The sequence below is a fragment of the Loxodonta africana genome, chromosome 19, assembly GCF_030014295.1.
Source record: "Loxodonta africana isolate mLoxAfr1 chromosome 19, mLoxAfr1.hap2, whole genome shotgun sequence".
NCBI classification, from domain to species: Eukaryota; Metazoa; Chordata; class Mammalia; order Proboscidea; family Elephantidae; genus Loxodonta; species Loxodonta africana.
In genome coordinates this window covers 60559252-60576964 of record NC_087360.1, presented here as the reverse complement: position 1 = coordinate 60576964, position 17713 = coordinate 60559252, and the positions used below count along the sequence as shown (strand labels likewise).

The window sequence follows — 17713 nt, the reverse complement described above, 5'->3', positions numbered from 1 at the left end:
TTTGTTGAATGAATAAATAAATGAACAAAGGAATGAATAAAATATGTGGTCCTACAATCTAGCTCTACAGACATTTTTGGTAGTTCCAATAATGATTGTAGTGATGGCAGTAGTGCTGGATTTTCTGCCATTGTAGTATGACTATGTTGAAGACCTTTATACAATTGTGAAAAATAACAGTAACTACAACAATAGCAACAACTTGTTATTTAAACATTTATTGAAGAAAATGATGACTCTCTTCTATGCTCAGTGTTGGAAGTGTCATTAAAATTGTCTACTAAAATGATTTTCAAGTTATGACCCATTAGTGAGGTGTAAATCAGTTTAGTGGGTTGTGACCAGTATATATATATATATTTTAATGAGAGAATCACATACAATAGAATGGAAAACATAACAAAGCATAAAGCTAGTAAATTTAACTTTGTTTTTAAAATGTGTGTTTCCGTTATTACGTTTATCACCTATATATGTCCACTATGGAGTCTCTGGCTGGTGCCGTTAATGTTCTTAGTTGCTAACCAAAAGGTTCAAGTCTACCCAGAGGCATCGTGGAAGAAAGGCCTGGTGATCTACTTCCAAAAAAATCAGCCACCGAGAACCTTATGGAACACACTTCTACTCTGATACACATGGGGTTGTCATGAGTTGAAATCGACTCAGTGGAAATGGGTATATATATATGTGTGCGTGTGTGTAGACACACGCACACACACAAACGCAGATGCACGAAACAAAACTCTTACACTTATATACGTGTATGTAACTCAGTGACACAGGCTATAGGCCATGGACAAAAAGCCTAATAAACACTGGTCTATTTCCACTACACGCATGCCTTCACAATATACCTACTAAGTGGTCCTTCTGACTACACTTGAATGCTCTCACTTATTCTTTTATGGAATAAATGTCTTTAATTGTACTGAGCCAAAATCTGTCTTCTGGAGTTTACATATTGGCCTTAGTTCTACCCCTAAGCACCTTTCAGACAAACCCAATTTTTCTTTCACATAATAATCCTTCAAGAATTTAAACTGGCTCGCGTTGTTTCTGCAGAGTGTTTGCTTCACGTGATGAAGACTTTAGGGCTTCAGCTGCCCCTCAGTGGCTGTGGAAACCTTGGTGACCAGATTGCTCTCCTTTAACATCTTCTGTTTTCTCTATGCCCCACACAAGTTCGGTCTGCATATAGTTCTTGGAAAGTCAGACAGAATTAGGTAGGTGGCAGAGAGAGAGTCCCTGTGTAGCACAAATGGTTAAGTCAAAAGGTTGGTGGTTCAAACCTACCCAAAGGCACCTCAGAACAAAGGCCTGATGACCCGATTTTGAATGGTCACAGTCATGAAAACCCTGTGGTTAGAAGGTCTTACACTCCCCAACCTCAAAACATACTATACAGCCACAGTAATCAAAACAGCCTGGTACTGGTTCAATGATAGACATAGAGGCCAGTGAAAACCCAGAAATAAATCCAGCTATCTACGGACAACTGATTTACAACAAGGGGTCAAAGTCCATTCAATGGAGAAGAAACAGTCTCTTGAGCCAATGGAGCTGGCAAAACTGGATATCCATTTGCAGGAAAATGAAATGGGATCCATACTTCACACCATATATAAAAATTAACTCAAAATGGATCAAGGACCTAAATGTTAAAGCTAAAACTATAAAATTCCTGGACAATATACTAGGAACAAAACTATGGGACCTATTTTTTTTCAAAAATAGATTATCAAACCCAACTACAAATGTACAAACAGCAGAAGACAAGTTAGATTACTGGAACCTTCTAAAAATTAAATACTTGTGCTCATCAAAAGACATTATCAAAAGAATAAAAAAGGTAACCTACAGATTAGGAAAAAATCTTTGGGAATGACATACTCGATAAAGGTCTAATCTCTAAAATATATAGAAAACTTCAACAACTCAACAACAATTAGACAAACAATACAATTATCAATAAACAAAGGACATGAACAGATACTTCACAAAAGAGGACATTCAAGCAGCCAACAAACACATGAAAAAATGCTCACGATCATTAGCCATTAGAGAATTTCACATTAAAATTACAATGAGATACCATTTCACCCTTGCCAAAATGGCACTGATTAAAAAAAAAAAAACAAATGCTGGTGAGGATGTAGGGAGATTGAAATCCTTATCCACTGTTGGTGGGATTGTAAAATGGTACAACCACTATGGAAAGTGGTATGACCCTTGCTCACAAAACTAGAAATACAAATACCATGTGATCCAGCAATCCTACTCCTAGGTATATACCCCAGAGATCTAATAAAAGAGACACGAACAGACATATGAACACTTACTTTGGTTCCAGTACTATTCACAATAACGAAAAGATAGAAACAATGTAAGTGCCCGCCAGTGAATAAATGGATACACAAAATATGGTACGTACATACAATGAAATGGTACACAGCCGTGAAGAATAATGATGAGTTCTCAAAACATATTATAACATGGATGAATCTGGAGGACATTACACTAAGTGAAAAAAGTCAATCACAAAAGGACAAATATTGTCTGATCACACTTTTATAAGAAGACAATAATAAGTGTATATACACAGATCTATGTTCATTTTTGATTACCAGGGATGGGTGGAGGACAGATGAGGGATGAGACTTTGGATAGTAGACACTTGTTATTTTTGGTGATGGGAAAGGTAGCACCAAATGTGTGTTAAGTGTGTACAGTCTGCCCAAGGTAAATGATGCCACTGAGAAGTACACAAGAGAAAAAGACATTTTTTGGCAAAGAATAAGACATATATATTTTTGCAACAACACCAACAACAATAAAAAAACAAAAACCCATGTGTGTGGTTACATATGTATGTATATATGCATATATGTATATGGATATATATATGTGTGTACGTATGTATACACATATAGATGTATCTATCGGTATATGTATATACAGCTACGTGTGTGTATGCATATATATAATAAACTGCATGGAGGAACAGTCAAGGGTACTTCTTAGACATAAACAAACACCTTGAGAATTTGGTTTTCTGGGTGTGAAGGATTAGAACCATAGTCCTGGGGGACAACTCGGTCAATTGGCATGATACAATTCACAAAGTTTATGTTCTACAACCTAGTTTGGTGTTTGCTGGGGACCATAGTCTCGTGGACTGCTCACAAGATTTCTGTGCGCTACTGTCTAAGATATAACTATTGGTCTGTACTCATCCGGAGCAAAAGAGAAAGAAGAAGAACAGTCTCAAAGAAGAAACTAGTCTACAGAGCTATAAGCCTACAGGAGCCACAGCCTCAACTACCCTGGGACTGGAAGAACTAAATTGTGCTCGGCTACCACTTTCAACTGTTCTGATCAGGGCCACAATAGATGGATCCTGATAAAACAAATGGGAGACAAATGTGGAACACAACTCAAATTCTTAAAACGTCCAGACTTACAGGATCAGATGAGACTAGGGGACTCTCTGAGACTATCGCCCTGAGATGCTCTTTCAACTTTGAAATGAAGCTATCCCCTGAGATTACCTTTTAGCTAAATAACAGAGTGGCTCATAAAATAAAGACTATAACCCATGAATACTGTGCTCCTTTAAAAAATCATCTGTATAAGACCAAATGACCAACAATTACCCTAAAGCAAAGATGAGAAGGTAAGCAGGCAGGGAAATTATATTACTGGAAATGAAAACCAGAATGGGATTAATAAGAATGTTGAAGCACTACGAAAAATGTAATCAACGTCACTGAATAATTTGTATAGAAATTGTTAAATGGGAACTTAATTTGCTGTGCACACCAAGAACACAATAAAATATTGCTAAAAAAAAAAAAAAGTACGGAGCAATTCTACTCTGCACACATGGGGTTGCCATGAGTTGGATTTTTTATTTGTTTGTTTGCAGAAAGAGGAGTCAGATGTGACCGTACCCTGCTAAGCGAAGAGATTTTTAAAAGAAGCAAAAAAGAGAGGTTGAGCTTTAAGTTGGCTGTGGACATCGTTTGCAGCACTGCTCACAGAATCTAGAAGCACACACAAGAAGTTCTTTTTCCTAGGAGCCCTCAAACCGAAACCAAACTCACTGCTGTCAAGTCAATTCCGACCCATAGCGACCCTATAGGACGGAGTAGAACTGCACCATAGAGTTTCCAAGGAGCACCTGGTGGATTCAAACTGCCGATATTTTGGTTAGCAGCTGTAGCACTTAACCACTACACCACCAGGGTTTCCTCTAGGAGCCCTACTTTGAGAAAACTGAAATACGCCAAAGTCACAACTCTCAGCCAGAAGCTCATGTTGAGTGGGTTCGAGCAAAGGGTGGGAGGAGATGGTTCATAAAGAATGAGTTTGTCTTTAGTCATAGATTTTAGAAACACACGTGCTACTATAAATATATATATTTATCTAATGTTCGCTTCCTGAGAAAAGCATGTTCATGTATACAACTGTTTTCTTTTTAAAGAAGCTATAAATACCAGGGGCTCAATATCTGAATCTGAGCAGCTAATTAAAATTTGAAAAAGGAACTGCTTATGTTTAGTTCCTTTTTTAAGAAAATATTTCAAATATAGACTGATGGCTTAAGCAAAGACAGCTGTTCCATTTCACATCCAAAACCATCTTTTAAAAAGAAGCACTTAAAAACAAACAAAAAAATGGTCTTAGCTGTAATTCTTTCCAATAAAGTAGTGGATTCTTTTCCCCCATATTTTGACTGCAGGCTTTGAAAACCCTGTTCCTCCTCTTTTTTGAAACTTGCACGGCTTTAGAATGTATAACTAGTTCCTCTCTATGATCAAAAATAAAGGTCAAAATCCAAGTTTCTAAATAAGACTACCCTCCTTCCACATCAGCAAGGATTAAAGATAATGTTTTAAATAAAATTTACCAAAAGAAATGATGTTTTCTGATGAATTAAAAAAAAGAGATTAACCACAGTTACAGAAGGGATGGAAATCTAAAATAGATTTTATACAAAATTATGGAATAAAGTCTCTGAAAACAATTACTGTAAAGAATGATTGGGGTTTCAAATCAAGTGTAGGAAACTGAGGCGGCTTCAGCTGCAGATGAATCAATATGGCCGCTAAGAGGTGTTTCACTTTTGGATATAACTTAACCGAATGGTCAGCAGTTCGAATCCTCCAGGCGCTCCTTGGAAACTCTATGGGGCAGTTCTACTCTGTGCTATAGGGTCGCTATGAGTCGGAATTGACTCGACGGCACTGGGTTTCTGGGTAGCCCTCTCTGGGTGTCAGTATTTCTTCTGTGTAAAATAATTCTACCACTATTTATTTAAAGCCTATTTTATGCCATGTATTGTTCTGGGTTCTGGATTTATATATAAACAGGGCAAAGAAAGCAGCAGCCAATGTTGATATCTTGAGAATTATTACTGAAAAAGAATAAGTTAATTAAAATTCCATTTAAGATTTATCCTCTGAGCTCTAGAATCGTATACCCAATGTCTTCTTGGCTATTTCCCAGTCATTTCAGACTTACAGTGTACATAAGTGAACTCTTGATCTTTCCCTCAAATCTCCCTTTTCTCCTTCCTTATCTCAGCCTTCTGCACCAAGTGTCCCAATACCAAAATCTGGAAGCCACGCTTGTCCTTTATTACCCCATCTCCTTTCCAATTCATCACCCAGTTCCGTTGAGTCTATTTCCAAAATACATTTAGAATGATCTGCTTACTGTCTGAAACCACATTGCTCTCTTTAGTTGTTGTCTTTGATGGTCCAACAGCCAGGGTAATTAAAAACAAAACAGAACAAACAGCAGTTCTTCCTCCATGCTTATAACATTTAAAAGATTGCCCATTACACTTTGGATAAAATTTTAAATACTCAACACGGCCTCCATTGCCCTACATCATTTGGCCTCTGCCTGCCTATCTAGCCTCATCTTCCTTTCCTCTCCTCTTTGGTTTCTGTTTCCCAGCCATGTTGTCTTTGTGTCTGTTCTTCTGCCCTTCAAACATGTTCTCACCTCACGGCCTTTGCACAGGCTCTTCCCCTGTTCGATTTCTACATTTAAGTCTCGGTTTAAATGTTGCTCTTCAAATAGGCTTCTCATGACTTGACTAAATTATGCCTCACCTGTTTCCTTCTTTATTTCATTTGATGCTTCTCATTTCTAACACTTACAAAAACTTTCTTTATATTTAAATGTTTATTTTTTGAGAGTTTCCCTTTTCTCTAGATCATACCTCACATAACCACGAGGACCATGTCCTTTATTTCCCAGCGTATATCAGATGTATTTCAGTCATATAGAATTATACCTAGCACATAGTATGCACTCAACAAATATTTGTGAATGATTCTATGTTGTTATAAATCACTGAATACATACATAAATGAAAAGACAAGATGTGGTAGAATTTTCGAACCATAGGAGATGTGTAAGGCATGAAAGTAACCAAGAAACTATGTCAGGGTAGAAAAAAATGTCAGATTCGGAATCAGAAGACCAAGATTCCAGGACCAACTCTGTCATTTAATTAGTTCCAAGATGCTGGAAAACTTATTTAACTTCTGTAACACTGAGTTTTCTCATCTTAAAGATGGGGATAGTAATAATAATGTGTTGTGAAGGTCAAAATGAGATGGTATATGTGAATACACTTTGTAAATTGCCATTCAGACCTTTGTTGTTAAAGCAAAAAATGTCCAGAGATAATTCCACTAAAGTTTAGGGTACAATTTTCCAATTGCTAGCTTCTATATTCTCTTTGTATTCCAGAAATTACTAGGTTAATTGGTATACAAAGGCAGAACTGAAGATAATTCTGTGTGCTTACTTCATTTCTCTTATTCATGCAATCATTCAGTAAATATTTACTGGATACATTCTGTGTACCAGCCTCTGGAGATATAAACAAAAATAAGTCATACTTTTTTATCTAGGAAGGTAAACACAGGATACCGATGATGCAAAGAGGAGAGGCAAACAACCCAGCAAAGGGTGAGAAAAACCTTCCCAGGAGAGATTTTGGAGATTAAAAAATAATCTGAAAATTAGTTCTGGCTCTACCACTTACGTTTGGGAGGTTGTTTAGCCTCTCTGAGTCCCGTTTCCTGAGTGGGCTGAAAATGGAGGTCAATACTACCCACCTCTAGCATTGGTGTGAAGAGAAATTATTTATTATATGTAGCAAACTAGGTATATTAGTCACTTAATAAGTATTTTCTTTTTTCCCTTTGTTTTCTTAAATCTCATCATCAGGCACAAAATGAACCAAGTACCTTTCTAACTGGCAAACAGGCATTCAATGTCTTCGTATGATGAGGAGCAAACACTGGAAAATTGGCACCTAGAAGAAAATACACTGGCCCAGAAATTTCTTCTCTTAAACAACCTTCGTTATCTCCTGTCTTTACTTCAAAGCAAAAATCCTGTAAGGTGCCCATATGATATTATCCTGTTGACACACAATGTGTGAATCCCTCCCAATAATTTTTTAGATCCTGGTGTCCTTATCATTCACTGAAAATATTTCTATAAAGCAGAGGAAGAACAGGGTGACAGTCATAAAAAGCTGTTCAAGCTTGTATGGAGTTCCCTTCGGCAAGGAGCATCAGCAAATCATAACCTTAAGGGTCCTGTCACATTTCTGGGAAGCAGAAACCAGCATTGTTTCCCTGTTGATGGGCTTGTCCTCTAAACAATTTTGAAACTCCTTAATCTCTCAAATTTATCTGAATGCTTTTAGACAGTACTCAAGGAGGTTGCTCAATATCATGTAAAAACATTATCCACGCTTTGGGAAGAGACAGAGCTTGTAACTAGTTAGAGACCAAGGCAGCATTGAGTTTAAGATCACGGGTTTTGGAGTCAGAGCATCCTTGGGTTCCAATGCTCTTATCGTAGTTGAAAACTTTGGGGAGTATATTAATTTCCTATTGCTGCTATAACAAATTGCCACAAATTTGGTGGCTTAAAACAACACGAATTTGTTATCTTACAGCTCTGGAGATAAGAAGGCTAAAATGGGTCCACAGGGTTGTGTTCCTTCTGGAGGCTCCAGGGGGAGAATCTGTTCCTTGTCTTTTCCGGCTTCTAGAATCCACCTACATTCCTTAACTCATGGTCCCTTCCTCCATTTTCAAAGCCAGCACTGTAGCATCTTTCCTCCTTTCTATCTCCTGCCTCCCTCTTGTAAGGAGGCTTATGATTACATCAGTCCCACCTGGAGAATCCAGGATAATCTCCCCACTCACTTCAAGATTCTTTTGCCATAGAAAGCTACCTATCCACAGGTTTCAGGGATTAGGTCATGGATGTCTTTGAAGGCCATTATTCAGTCTACCACAGGGAGTAAAGTGTTTATTACCTCAGTTCTCTAATCTGTACCATGATGATTGCAATAGCTTCTATTGGATAGGGTTGTTATGAGAGTTTTAAATAAAATTGAACAGATTGTTATTTAACACTACCATGGAGATGATCTTTTCACTAGGTGATCTAGGAACTTTGGACACATTAGTAAGTAAAGTAGATCTGATGATCCCTGCTCTTGGAGGAAAAAAAAAAAGGAGACAGACTTTAATAAGTAATCACAAAAAATAAATGTATATTTGCAAACTATAATAAGTGCTACTAGGAGTCCTTGGGTGGTACAAACCATTAATGATCTCAGCTGCTAAATGAACGGTTGGAGGTTTGAGTCCACCCCGAGATCCCTCAGTAGAAAGGCCTACAGATCTACCTCTAAAAAATTAGCCATTGAAAACCCTGTGGTGTACCATTCTACTCTGACACACGTGGGTTGTCATGAGTCAAAATTGACTTGATGGCAACAGTTTTATTTTTTTTGTTGTTGTTTTGTAATAAGAGCTACTAAGGAAGTATTGGCAAGAGGATCCAATTTAGTCTAGAAGGATCAGGGAAAGGCCATCTAAGCAAGTAGCTTTTAGTTGAGAAGTGACGAATGAATAGGAGTTAACCTAGCTAAGGTAAGTGGTAGAACTCTTACCTTCTGGGTTCAATTCCTGGATAATGCACCTTATGGGCAGTCACCACTCATCTAACATTGGTGGTTTACATGTTGCTGTGATGCTGAAAATGTTTCAGCAGGGCTGAAAATGTTTCAGCAGACAAACTAGGAAGAAAGACCTGATTATCTAGATCTAAAAAAATCAGCTAGTGGATAGCCTGTGGATCACAATGATCTGATCCTGTTGTGCATGGGGTTGCCATAATTCAAGGCCAACTCAATGGCAGCTAACAACAAGAAAGCAGCTGAGATTAAAAGAGAGAGAGAGAGAGAGAGAAAAGAATATTCCAGGGAGAGGAAGAACATGTGTGGAGACCCAAGGCAGGAATGGAGATGGCACAGTAAAGAAACGTAAAGGCACAAAGGGAAGAGTGAGAACATATGATGTTGCAGTAGTTGGGAAGCAGAACAAGTCGTGTTAAGAATTTGGGGGTTATCCGAAGAGTAATGGCAAGAGTGGCCTGATCAGACTGCTTATTATAAAATAATAAGCATTATTCAGGGTGCTGGGTAGAAAGTGGAGGAAAAGTAGAAGCAGCAATGCTAGGAAAGGAGTTTGATACTAGTCCTGGTAAGAGATGATGGGTGAGTCTTACTTTGCTAGGGCTGCCACAAGAAAATACCACAAAGTGGTGGCTTTAAAGAATAGAATTTATTGTCTCAGTTTTGGAAGCTAGAAGTCCAAATTCAGGGCATTGGCAGGGCTATGTTTTCTCTGTGTTGAATCTAGCAGAAGAGCCTTCCTGGTCTTACTCAGTTTCTAGCAGCTGCTGGCAATCCTTGGTATTCCTGGGCTTGTAGATGCCTCTGTGTCTCAGTCATCTAGTGCTGCTATAACAGAAATGCCACAAGTGGATGACTTTAACAAAACGAAATTTATTTCTTCACAGTAAAGTAGGCTAAAAGTCCAAATTCAGGGTATCGTCTTCAGGGGAAGGCTTTCTCATCAATCTTCTCCCAGACTAGGAGCTTCTCTGCACAGGGACCCTTGGTCCAAGGATGTGCTCTGCTCCCAGCACTGCTTTCCTGGTGGTATGAACTCCCCAACTGTCTGCTTGTTTCCCTTTCTTTTATCTTTTGCAAGATAAAAGGTGGTACAGACCACACCCCAGGGAAGCTCCCTTTACATTGGATCAGGGATTTGACCTTAGTAAGGGTGTTACAATCCCACCTTAATCCTCTTTAACATAAAATTACCATCACAAAATGGAGGACAACCACACAATACAGGGAATCATGGCCCAGCCAAACTGATACACGCGTTTTTGGGGGGACATAATTCAATCCATGACACTCTGCATCCATTGTCACATGGTGTCCATCTTTTTCCTGTGTTTGTGTTTATTTTCCCTTTTTATAAGAGACACTCTGAAGGGATTAGGTTTAGGGCCCACCCTATTCTATTATATCCTCATTTACATAACCAAAAAAAAAAAAAAAACTATCCCAAACCAGGGTCACATTCACAGGTTAGGACGGTAACATCATTTTAAGGGACAGAAGTCAATGCATAACAAGTGTCACAGTTTGGGCTCCCAGGGAAGCAAACTCTTCAATGGAAATCAGCAGGCAAGTGATGTGTAATGGAGCTCTCTTGAGATCAACACCCACAGATGAGAAAGAAAGAAAAAAAAGATTGGGCAAATGTGGCCTCAGGTGATCCTAAAGATGCTTATAAGTGATAATGACCCCTCGTAGCTGGGAAACAGGTGGGCCTTTACATCCCCTTGATTAGTCACTTGATGCAGCCACACTAAGAAGAGGGGGGAAGGTGTGTTCTCAGGTGACTTGGCCTTCTTCAATGATGACAGTCCCCAAAGGCAGCTGACAGTCAAGCATCTGGGAAAATGATGAAGGGAATTCTCAGTTGCTCAAAACAGCATCCACCATATTGGGGTATAACCTAACATGGTGGTACTGAAGATAGAGAATGGACGAATATGAGAAATATTTTGTAGATAGAATTGACAGAATTCCATGATAAATTATATATAGGGGAAAAGAAGAGGGAAGTATCAGAGATGATGGCCGGGTTTCTGGCATATGTAACTGAATAAATATATGTACCATATTTGTATTGATTAGATAGATAAGCAAATTACATGTCATAGAAAAGGTATAGGCTGGGAATAAAAATTTGGGATAATCAATGAATTAGTGATAATAAAAGCCATGAGCCCGCAGAAGAATCACCTCAGGAAAGAGCAAGCTGAGAAGCTTGATGAAGTCTTGAGTAATGACAATAATTAAGGTCAGTTATGAAAATTGCTTGACACAAAATAAAAACCTAGTAAATCCTCATTGCCAAACTATTTTTTACTAGCAATGAATAAGGGCTTCCACAAAGGTGTGCTATGTATGCCATCCAATCCATAGTTGTAGGCAATGGAGCATAAGTATATGGGAAAATATCTAATCCCCACTTTTCATTTTTCTGCCACTTCTGACCTGACAGCAGCTGTACTTGCAGCACTCCTGCCTTTGACTCGAACCTCCTGAATCTAGTTGAAACCTCACAAATTAAAACAGTTGTCCAGACTGCCAAGTCTGCCCAAGATCTCAGATGCCAGCCACAAGCTTGGCAGTCCCCCAGTGTTCCTCACTTCTCACCTGCTGGTTTAAAATATGGGGGTTTCCTCTACCCCCTGAGGATACTAGCTGTAAGCTCTGGGATCCCATTCCCCTAACTTCTGACCTGTTGGCTCCCATTATTCCTTTGGGTTTCATAATCCTCTAGAATGACTCATGGAACTCACTGAAAGTGTTACAATTACAGTTCTATTATAACTAAAAGGATGCAAATGAAGAGACATATAGGGAAAGACCTGAGAGGATTTCCAATGTACAGCTTCCATGCCCCAAAAAGGGACATCTTACCCTCCCATGTACATCAATGTCTTTCACCAACCAGGAAGCTCATGCGGCTTCCAGGTTCAGGACCTTTATTGGAGCCTCATTATATAGGTATGGATGAGAAAATAATGTTCCTCTTCCTTGAAGTCAGTTGGTCTGGCCTATCCAGCACACAGTTGAGTTACCTCATTAGCATAAACTCTCAGGTCTGGTTTGGAAGCCTCATCAAGGACAATCTACTCTGAGGAATTTTCAAGGTTTTAGAGATTGTCTCTTAGGAACTCATAAGGATTAAATTTTGTCCCCCCAAAATGTGTGTTGTAAATCTTAACCCCTATATCTGTGTTAGAAAACCTGGTGGCACGGTGGTTAAGTGCTATGGCTGCTAACTAAAAGGTTGGCAGTTCAAATCTACCAGAAACTCCTTGGAAACTCTATGGGGCAGTTCTACGCTGTCCTATAGGGACACAATGAGTAAAAATTGACTTGACAGCAACAGGTTTGGTTTTTGGTTTTATACCTGTGGTTAGGAGCCCTGGTGGCAAAGTAGTTAAGAGCTTGGCTACTAACCAAAAGGTCAACAATTTGAATCCACCAGCCACTCCTTGGAAACCTTATGGGGCAATTCTACTCTGGGCTATAGGTTTGCTATGAGTTGGAATCTACTCGATGACAACGGGTTTGGTTTTTTTATACCTATGGTTATAATCTCATTTGGGACTAGGTTTCTTTGTTATGTTAATGAGGTAGTATTAGTGTAGGGTGTGTCTTAAATCAATCTCTTTTGAGATATAAAAGCAGATTAAACAAACAGGGATGGAGGAAGATAGATGCCATGCCACATGACATCTCCAAGAAACAAACAGAAGCTGAAACAAGACAAGGACCTTCTCCCAGAGCCCACAGAGAGAGGAAGCCTTCCTCTAGAGCCAGCACCCTGAATTCAGACTTCTAGCCTCCTAAACTGTAAAAAATCACATTTCTGTTTGTTAAAGCCACCCACTTGTAGTACTTGTTACCACAGCAATAAACTAAGATAGTAAGCAAGGACAAGGACCAAATCTTTGGGGAAAAGTTAATTTTTAAACCCCACTACAGGATTCTTCCACAGAAAAACAGGAACAAACAACAGCTACCATGGTTGATGATCTGAACACCGCTCACCTAACAAAGTCTTTGGAGGAAGCATCCTGCTGTAAGATAGCATCCTAGGTTCCTGTATGTCTTTCACTCCTCACATGGGATCCTTCAGATATCCCATTGGCTTCACCTTCAAGATCTGGCCAGAATCTGATCAGTTCTTACCACCTCCACATGGGTTTCCTCGTGGCATCTTCCTCGTCTTTTGCCTGGATTATTTTGAAAGCTCCCTAACTTGTTTTCCAGCTTCTCCACTCTGGCCTCCCTAAAATCTATCCTCTATGAAGAAGTAACAGTTATCTTTTAAAAGTATATATATATATATATATATAAATGTCATTTCTTCACTTAAAACTCTCCAGTGGCTACCTATTGTGTTCAGAGTAAAAGCTGAGTGCATGACAAAAGCTTGCAAGACCATAAAAGATCTGACCCTCCCACTTCCCAATGCTTCCTCAACCTGCCCTCATCTCCTCCCACTTCTTCCCTGTTCACTGAGCTCCACACATGCTGGGCTGCTGGCTGTTCTACAAACACACTCTTGTCTTCAGCCCTCTGTACTTGGTGTTCCCTCTGCCTAGAACACCCTTCCTTCAAATAGGTACAGGGCTCACTTCTTCACCTCTGCCAGGTCTTTGCATAATATCACTTTAAGGGAAGAAGTCCTTGAATATTCTACGAACATTTCAACCCTCCCCTGCTGTTTCTATACAATTCTGCTTTACTACTTTCTGACAATCCCTATATTTTAAACATGTATGTTTTTTCTATTGTTTATTTCCCTCAGTAGAATATAAACTCCATTAAGATAAGCCAGGGGTTTGGTTTGGTTTCCTGTTATATTTCCAATACCTAAGAAAGAGCTGGCTGATAGTAAAACTTTAATAAATATTTGTTGATTAAGTGAGTAAATGAAGGAAAGAATGAATAACTATAAAAGCAGTTTGTAACTGAGTTTTCTAGTAGGTACCTTCTGCCACATATCTCCCTTTATGTACTTTCTAGGCATGGTTTGAATAGCTCAGAAAACCCAAACAAAACCATTGCCAGCAAGTCAATTTCAACTCATAGCCACCTATAGGACAGAGTAGAACTGCCCCACAGGGTTTCCAGGGCTGTAATCTTTATGGAAGCAGACTGTCACATCTTTCTCCCACGGAGCAGATGGTGGGTTCCAACCATAGACCTTTTGGTTAGCAGCTGAGCACTTAACCATTGCACCACCAGGGCTCCTTGAATATCTCTGAGGAAACCTAAAACCAGCCTTGCTTTCCTGAAGCACTAGAAAGTGGACTAGGTATGAAGTCCATAAGGAGAAGTCCCTGAGGCCCTTTGAAGTAAACATTTAGCATTCCTGCTGAACGCAAGTGCTCCATACAATCAGTGGGGGCACTGACTGGCTGAGTATCATGGAAGGTGGGAAGAGCAAATTTAAATTATTTAGAAGAAGATATTGTTCTGGGTGATGCCAAAATCACTTTTAAAGGAAAAAAAGTCAACCCATTTCTTCTGGATGTTATGTACTTAAAGAACCTGATTAACTCTCCCTCCTCACTTTTCTGATAGCTGTTGTTGATATTGTGTATTGTTATTATTATTGTATTATAATTTTATTCAGTGAAGCTAAATTAGCACTTGTGTATAGTCTCTGAAAAGTTACTTTTCGGGCTCTGTCACGTCAGTGTGTTGCAGGGAAACTCTCATTCTCTATAATGAAAAATACTCCAAAGTGTCACCCTTGGTTATTAAACTTTCTCCTAGTGGTGATCAGGTCGCTCTGAATACGATGTCCAAAGAGCACTGAAGTGGGCTGCCAAATGTTTGGCGTGCACTTTAAAAGCTTATCGGGGAACTAAGGCTTTTTTGTCATTATAGAACCCCTTGTTTCGATTGTTGTTCGGAAAGATTTTGAAAATCAAAACCACATTGCTTGTGTCTTGTCTTTGCACTTCTCCGGTTTCAGCCACTTTGGTAAGAGGGGTCTGAGTCTGTATAAACCTGTTGTCACAGATGAAGTAAAAAGAAATTCCCATGCCCCTACTTCTGATCACTGAAGACAACTTCGAGTAATATTTTGCACAAGAGCAGGATTTTGGCAACTCAACTGTTAAACCCGGCTGTGATTACCCTTCCCTGAGATCACTCTGATGTCAGCAGTGTAATCTGAGCCCAGAGCTTTGCTTCACACTTTAAATAGCAGTCCCGGCAAGATTTTGCTACAGACTCTCTGGACAGCCCGGGAGCTGAATTCCTGAAGATCCCATATCGATGAAAGCAAAGCGAAGCTACCAAGACATCATCATGTCCACGTCGCTAAGAGTCAGCCCGTCCATCCACGGCTACCACTTTGACACAGCTGCCCGAAAGAAAGCTGTGGGCAACATCTTTGAAAACATAGATCAAGACTCACTACAGAGGCTCTTCAAAAACTCTGGAGACAAGAAAGCAGAGGAGAGAGCTAAGATCATTTTTGCCATAGATCAGGATTTGGAAGAGAAAACCAGAGCCCTGATGGCCCTGAAGAAGAGGACGAAAGATAAGCTTTTCCAGTTTCTGAAACTGAGGAAATATTCCATCAAAGTTCACTGAGGACAGGAGAATGGATAAGGAGAACGGACATTTAAAGACCACAAGTGAGTTTGTGAGACCCGAACACACTGGGCGCTTGGTTGCTGCCTTGCAAGCTTCTCTTCCACGAGGACCCAGGAGCCTGGAAAGAAACAGGACTAACTGGTTACAATGACTCAAAGCAATTTCACGCACTGTGCTGTGACAGTAGAGAAGAAAATGCCTTCAGCAAGGATTGGAAACTCTCCCTGCTGGAAAGGACTGTTGCTGGTGTCAAGAGAGTCTGAGTCTGGACAGATACGAGAACTAAAGACAACAGATGGCTTGGGAAGAAGTGCCTCCAGTGTCACTTTGTCAGACCCCTGGACTTAAATTCAACCTGAACTTTTTTTTTTTTTTTTAACCAAACTGGGTTGGGGGAGGGTGGAGGGAGAAGAATAGGGAAAGAGAATACTCTGCTCAAAATGTTTACTGAGTTTTTCTATGAATGTTCAAAATATTGCCAAGCCTCACTGTTGTCTCTTGATGTAGCATTTTAGAGATCAGTAATTGATTATTTGCATTTATTACAAAGCCTGAAAAAGTGCACCACGTGGGTGTTAAGTACAGATTCAAGGAACTGCAATACCTTTAGCAGCTTGGTAAAACAATATGCCGCCTTCTGGTTTGTAAAGACTTTTTATACATTTGAAACCGGTTGCACAAAAGTTAAATAATGAGGTTCTTCCTAAATCCAAAGTACTGTGAAAAAAAAGAAATTATAGTAGTTTTTTATAGTAGTTTTTTATCTTCTGACTAATGCTAAAATATAACCTAATGAAAGTCCTTACAGTTATTGTAGTAAGCATTAGGAAGTGAATATTATATACTAAATAGTTTATGAAGATGTTATGGTTTCTATAATTTATTATACATGGCAAGTGACATGTAACCGTAATAAATTATTATAAATGTAGGTTTTCTTGGTGTGTGATGCTTGATCTCAAAGGGAAAAGAAGAAATTAAAAATGGATCATTGTAAACTTTTCTAAGGATTTGACTCTTAGAATAAAAGGTGCATTTAGAGTAGCTTTACAAATTCTTACATCAAATATTCAGAAAGTTTCTCTGTCCCAACTTTAAGATCTAGGATGTTGATATGGAAACTCATAGATGATTTCATGAGTATTGTTGCTTAGGTAGCCAGTGAGGGTGGATTTTAAAAGGTTTTTCTCCCCACATTTTTTAAATCTGTCCTCCGGGGCTACAGCAGCTGTGTACATTTGTAGAAAGCTTATTTTAGACCAGTGTATGGTGTTACTAAGCAAATATTTATTTCCCCCAAAATATTATATTTTGGAGTTAGGAAACCTGAATTATGATCCTGATTCTGTGGGCTCTCAATGTTTATTTAATGCAAACCAATATGGGAATAGCGTTACAGTTTTTTTTGTTTATATCTTCATAAAATTATAATAAAGTATTTCTAAGAAGGCATGCATCAATGCCCGCTTCACTTTTCTAACAGGCAGGCATATATGTTCCCCAGAAATTAAGCATTTCAGAAACACCAGCAAAAGTTTTCGAAATTGCTGATCATAGTAAAACAAAACAAGTAAACTATCGAAAATCTTTTGGGAGAGGTACAGGTCAGGATTTTTAATTTAAAAAAAAAATCTTTTTTTAAGAGATTAAGTGGCAAAATCTCTTTTCAAATCTTAATTGGCTCTTCCTGGAGATAATATAAAATCATTTCATTCAAAAGGAGTTCTTTACATGAGAGCATCCTGGAAAACCATGGAATCACGTGCAGAATTTTGTGTGGGGGGCTTTGTGCATTTTTCCAGGAGGAATATTCATAATTTTCATCATATTAGCAAAGACATCTAGGCCACCAAAAAAAAAAAAAACATGAACAAAAGAGGAAGGGCTTTGACAGTGGTGGCTGGATTTGGGGATTATCAAAGTGAAAACCCTAAAGAGCCCTCTCTACACCATGATCTGATTTCCCTCTTCTTGAGAACTGAGCTGGCTTGAAGATTTCACCTATAATCTTTTCTGTGCTTGCTAGCAGTAAGCTTCCAGCTCCTAACAGGGCCTTCAGCGACACATTTTCTCTGTCCATCTAGAATCCCCAAAAGACATTTATAA

General features: G+C 39.0%; 1 protein-coding gene across 1 annotated transcript; it reads left to right on the top strand.

Annotated features, from left to right (window-relative positions):
* The first annotated feature begins 15180 nt into the window (after window positions 1–15180).
* Window positions 15181–15975, top strand: TCIM (transcriptional and immune response regulator). Its single transcript, XM_010592435.3, has one exon. It carries the CDS (start codon window positions 15284–15286, stop codon window positions 15602–15604), a length of 321 nt encoding a protein of 106 aa, XP_010590737.1. The 5' UTR covers window positions 15181–15283; the 3' UTR covers window positions 15605–15975.
* The last annotated feature ends 1738 nt before the right edge of the window (window positions 15976–17713 follow it).